The sequence below is a fragment of the Cystoisospora suis genome (genome assembly GCF_002600585.1).
Source record: "Cystoisospora suis strain Wien I chromosome Unknown contig_5805, whole genome shotgun sequence".
Lineage (NCBI taxonomy): Eukaryota > Apicomplexa > Conoidasida > Eucoccidiorida > Sarcocystidae > Cystoisospora > Cystoisospora suis.
In genome coordinates this window covers 1,995-7,274 of record NW_027158595.1, presented here as the reverse complement: position 1 = coordinate 7,274, position 5,280 = coordinate 1,995, and the positions used below count along the sequence as shown (strand labels likewise).

At 53.4% G+C, this 5,280-nt stretch overlaps 1 protein-coding gene across 1 annotated transcript; it reads left to right on the top strand.

Annotated features, from left to right (window-relative positions):
- The first annotated feature begins 3 nt into the window (after window positions 1-3).
- Window positions 4-4,859, top strand: CSUI_009601 (uncharacterized protein). Its single transcript, XM_068069714.1, has 7 exons — window positions 4-40; window positions 354-532; window positions 914-1,147; window positions 1,866-2,194; window positions 3,125-3,178; window positions 3,854-4,044; window positions 4,686-4,859. The coding sequence occupies exons 3-7, from the start codon at window positions 920-922 to the stop codon at window positions 4,721-4,723; spliced, it is 840 nt and encodes a 279-aa protein (XP_067918310.1). The 5' UTR covers window positions 4-40; window positions 354-532; window positions 914-919; the 3' UTR covers window positions 4,724-4,859.
- Window positions 4,860-5,280: the final 421 nt, after the last annotated feature.

The following is a 5,280-nucleotide window of genomic DNA, read 5'->3' as shown; positions in this document are numbered from 1 at the left end:
GTCGCTGGAAAGTTTGGTTTTTCTCCTTGATGCTGTGGAGGTGCGCACTTGCACTATTGAGAGTGTTCCATACATGTTTCCCATCACACGTAGGTGCTCTCGCCATGGGCGCGTGATCGAGCGCTCAACAACGGAGGACTCACTGCTCACACTTTATCCGTGCTCCGGTTGCGGTGCCACCTATTGAGGCAAGGTACTCTGTATCTGGGGGGCCTTCAGTCGTAACTATCCCCTGAGGGGTGTGTCTGTGGGGTAGCTGGCTGGTGGCTGGATGGAGTACGATAACTGGTCGAACAAGGTAAAGGACTTAGTCGCGAAGTGGCGTGTTCGTTTTCTTCTCGAATTTTGTTCAGATTGCAGCCGAGAGGGGAGCTTTTGGCGCGATTTTGAGGAACCGACAGAGAATTGAGGTCTGCGATGTGTGGGGCCGGAAGTTGCCTCCTACCGCCGAGGTCTATGCGCGCCTCCAGCTTCCCTCACCAAGTTCGAGAAACAGGAGACGCGCGAAGGGGAAGAGCGCTCGGAAGTAGAGGTACCGCTCCCACGTTTTGCGTGTTAGCCGTCGCCGCTTGTCAGCAAAGGAGCCTCCACACGAGTTCGAGATGCACGGCGTATCACGAGCGCTTTTCCACGACTCTCTCTGCAGACACACTGGGTCGTCGGTGTCGCCGACATTTTCACTCTCTTCCTTGAGTGGTGAATCCTATCTGTCCCCCTTAACATTTTGCAATGAAAAACGGCTGGGAAATGCCCGTGTTTGGTCTATGAATCTTCTCAGTGTCCTCCTGGCTATTTGCTGCTATGCGTTCGAAAACTCACACAGCCGTTCATAGGTTTCTTTCTTTTTCTCTCGCCAGGCCTTGCCGCTTGTTGAGGGGAAAAGTTGTACATGGTTTGCTTGTCCTGCCGATAGGTTAAAATGTTGCGGGTGCGCGCCCCGCCTAAGGGAGATAATAGTCGCGCTCCAGCTGGGCGAGGCGCGTGCGCCTTCTCGGCTCGTGACTGGCGTTTGCACACGGCTACGAGAGCGGTGTACATCTTGCGGAGATGGGGTCTAGGCCAGTCCCACCACCCTGTCGACCGTGTTTTGTTCGAGTGGAACGACTCAGGGCTCTTCTCGACGGCCGTCAGCTCGAGTGTGAATAGGGTCAGTCACGGCGGTCGTCCTTCCATGACGTCTGCGTGCACTGTTTCTTTCAACTGTGGCCCGCAGCGGGTCTGCACCTCTGTGTGTGCCTGTGTAAATACCCCGGAACTCAATGCATCCCCGGTGTGTGCATCCACTTGTAACTTCCACGCTCCTTGTCGCACAGGGAAGCAGATAATTAGATAGGCACATCAGGCAGAGGCTGGGGGTGTGGTGTGAAGAGCAGACGCGGGCCTCGAGCCACATAATTGTACTGGGACAAATTTTTTCGAAATGAGTTGGTTTTTCTCTTTTTTGTTGTGTACCACACCTGTGCTTCGGTGTGCAGAACAAGGGAGAGAGCAGCAGCAGCCCGTGCGTGCGTTAGAGTATAGCCGTTCACACATACATGCGAGACCGGGAGGGGGAGTGGCCGGGGGTTTGTGTGCGCGGTAATGCGTACAGCTGCCTCTATACTGCCTGTGTTGCCGCGCGGCGTGCTGTGTAGACTTAGTCCTATCCACGGACCATGGTCTTCCGTTATAAGAAAGGATGACAGGTGCCTTCTAGACAGTGACATAGGCGGGACTCTCTGTCGAAGAGTTCGTTCATTCTTGCCGTAGCCATAAGCCTGCGAACTTGACGGACAATGCGTGTGCATCTAAGGTGCCTTGGTTAAAGGATTTAACGCGCTGGTGACACCGGTACTGGTCCACTTCCCTCTGATCTTTTCTCGCAGCCCCGCGGTTGGCCAGCGGCAGTGGCAAAAGCTGAGGTGAAAGTGACCCCACGCGTCCCTGCCTCGGGGACGGGAGAGGCGAGAACAGCAGTCGGCGAGGAGACTGTTCTTTTCGATCTTGAAGGAGCCTCTCTTGAACGGCGACCGCTGGACGCCTCTTCTAAAGATCTGCTTTTTGTTGTTGAGGTATCTGTAGCTTCCTTGTTGGAGAGTCTCTGCAGCCTCCAGCTTATTCAGTCACCTCGGCGCCAACGCTGCAGGGGTGACAGCCAGGTTCAGCGGATGCGCTTCGCAGTAGGCACTGTCGTGAGGCTTCAAGATATAATCGTGTACATCCATTGGTTTTTGGTTTGTACGAGGAAAGGAAGGGAGTTGAGCCGCTGTCGCCCAGGAGACCAATATTATAGCTGTTTGCGAGTGTGGGCCGGTTGCAATTCTATGTCTCCGTCTTTGTCGCTGCCGTTGTGACTAATGCCACTGGTTTTGCTTTGGAGTGGCGAGCGCGAGTCCGCTCAGGGGCGGCGAAGAGTTCCTACCCAGTTGCCAGTTTGTTTATCAGTTCGTGTCTTTCCTGGCGTGCGTGCACGTTCGCGACGGGCGGAGCGATTCCATGACATGTATCACTTGGGTTTTAGACGCACTTTTCTTCAGAGGCGTGCATGGACGAAACGCTTCGTCGGCTACTAGACTATTCGTAGTTGTTGGCTGCCTCCACGAGTGAGTGAGCTGAGCCCTCCCGGGTACTTCAGTCCCTGCTTCACCTTGGAGTTTTTTCAACTCTGTTGTATACCCCGTTAACCAAAGCAAAAAGCCTCTCTGACAATGTCGACCAGCTCCTGTGCGCAGCTGTCGCCGGGTGGTTGAACTCCTGACGTGTGTGTGGGCAGAATCCGCGCATATTTCTGCTGCCGTGTACTGAAGAATTCACTCTCCGCTCAGCAGTGGGAAATACCTGACGGTACTCCGTTTGTACGACTGCTCAAGTCAAGGCGGCCGGACGAGTAGAAAACCGTCTCCCTCTAGGCTTTTTTCGGACTTGCATTTGGCTTCCGCGGCTTCGCGCACTTCGGCCGTTTCCCGGACTTGATGTTACCGTCTGCCTTCACCCAGGTTTTCCCTATTCTACGTAACCTGGCGGAGCTCCTATTTTCGAAAGCGAGTGATTTTCCATGAATTTAGGGGTAGCAGAATTTCTTTTCTTCGCAGCCTGGAGAAAGCGAGACGTGGTGCGTTTGTGCTCTGTTCTCTTTTCTTCTCAGCTTGAACCCGGCTGGCAAAGCGCAAACAACACTTTTTCTAGGCCCATGGAGCAGGTAGACATCTCTTTGTCGTTGTTTGATTGCTTGTTGTCTTAGGAATGTTTCTCCACTCGCAATACCAGATCACCCTTTTGTGGCAGTTTCGCGTCCGGGGCTTCTGTTTCTCTCTCTGCCAAGAGGCACGCGTCGGTTTCAAGGGAGGCTAGGGCTGCCGGCATTTGTCAAATAGAAATACACACGGTCTCTCAGATGTGATAGGCTTAACGTCGTCTTCAGTCGTTCCAGGGTTTTGTCCTGACTGTTGCCCTGGTCAGCGGTCCTGTGTAGCATCCCTCAAACTTCGAGATTCTGTGCCTCTTCCTGGTACACATGAACAAGTTCTCGTCAGGATGTCTGCGTGCATGGAGGTGTAGGCCCATGTTCACTCTTGCCTGTTCACAAGATGGAGGTGTTGGCGCGAGGAGATGGCGGTGCGCATGGCCGATGGCTTCCTTCTGTGGAAGAGGGGCGGAATACATGTTGATGTAGATAGCCTTTGCTGTCAGATATTTGTGGGGCTTGGAGAGTTCGGCTTTCCGGTTGTACACGGTGTACCGTCATGAGGAGAGGTTACTCTTGATGGTTTCAGAATGTTCTGTTTTTTCCGAAGACTTACTAGTAGCTGGCTCGGCGTCCCCGGACACAGTCGTAGCAATGTATAATGTCTGTCTACATGCCGCGTACTTTCAGTGGATGTGTGGGAGGCACGTTTCCGCTGTCTATTTCGTCAGCTGAGCGTCTCAATGTCTCTGGAAGCGGCCAAGGAGGAAATTCGGGACTGAGCGTGGTCGATGGTTCGCATGCGTATGAGGCAATTTCGGCTTTTACCCGAGAACGTGAAGGGACAGATCTACAAGCTTCGTCTTCCCCTAGACAAGCAAGTAAGATCAGATCGCAGTACTTGACCGTACTCAAAGATACCAGGTGCTAGTTTTTCTTTTCCGGGACCATTTGTTTGTGAGCACCTCTTAGCATCGTCGCCGTCGGAATGGATTACCTCGGAGAACTAGAATTCTATGAGTAGGCAGCTGCGCTGCTGGGAAGCAGTCGGATGGATGATACCTTCATTGAGAATACCACGGTGTCCGGGACCGGCCTAAGCTAGCGGAGGACTCCGACCGAGTTTGCATTAAGTGCGAGTGTCTGCGCTGGAATGCTCTCTGTGAAATTGGCATCTCTAGCGTCGAGGTACTCAGCGCCGGCGTCTGCCCGCCACACGTCGCCCCCCCAGCGCGTATGTCCTGCCCAGAGCGCAGCGAGAGACATCAGTGTATCCCTGTTCCTGGACTTTTTACTTTTGTGAAGTCGTGACGTTCACGGTGTCCTCGGGGGGGCCGCAGCAGCAGCATTATAACTGGGCTGCGGTAGGTGCTCGCGTGGTTACCCGGACGGCGTGTCTTTGCGTGAAATCCGCGGTGGGGGTCGAGAGAGCCACATGCCGCCTCGGAGATAGGAGCTCGCAAATGTCTTCGAGATATCGATGTTATCTGTCCGCGCCCCGACGGCTTGGTCAACCTTGCAGACGCTGGGAGGATTCGTGAGTGGCCTCTAAAAGTTTGAGCTTCTCCTGGCAGACGCAGCGACCCCGTCTCCGATTCGATTGTAGGTTTTCTGCTAAGGACGGAACCGAGTCATTGGCAGCTTAACAGCTGGCGTGGCCGTGTTAGCGCTGCTCGCATTGCGGGTTTCCCTTTATACGCAAATGTACGTGCGTCGCGCCAGTTCTCTATATATTCATAAATATATATATATATAAATTTTTCAAGAAACCAGGGATGTTTGTTTCAAAGAGAGCCAGTGTTTTGCTCCAGTTACCCGCCGTTTCTTTAAGCAGAGTAATCCAGTGTATTCCAACCGCTCTAGAGGTATCTCTCTTACTTATTTTGGGAGTGCACACTCCCTCTTACCGTTCGTTGCACTCAGCGCTGATGGCGTGTGTCTATGTGTTTCTCGAAGAGTCATATCCTCGCTGTGATCTGTCTTGGCGGGTAGGCAGGCGGGATCAGAATCACAAGGATATCCTCTTTGAGAAGCATAGTGCAGTTTCTTCTTTCCTTTGCGTCAGTGGCTGCGTTTGGTCCTCCCCACAGAAACTTTTTTGAGCTGCTGCTTGCCAG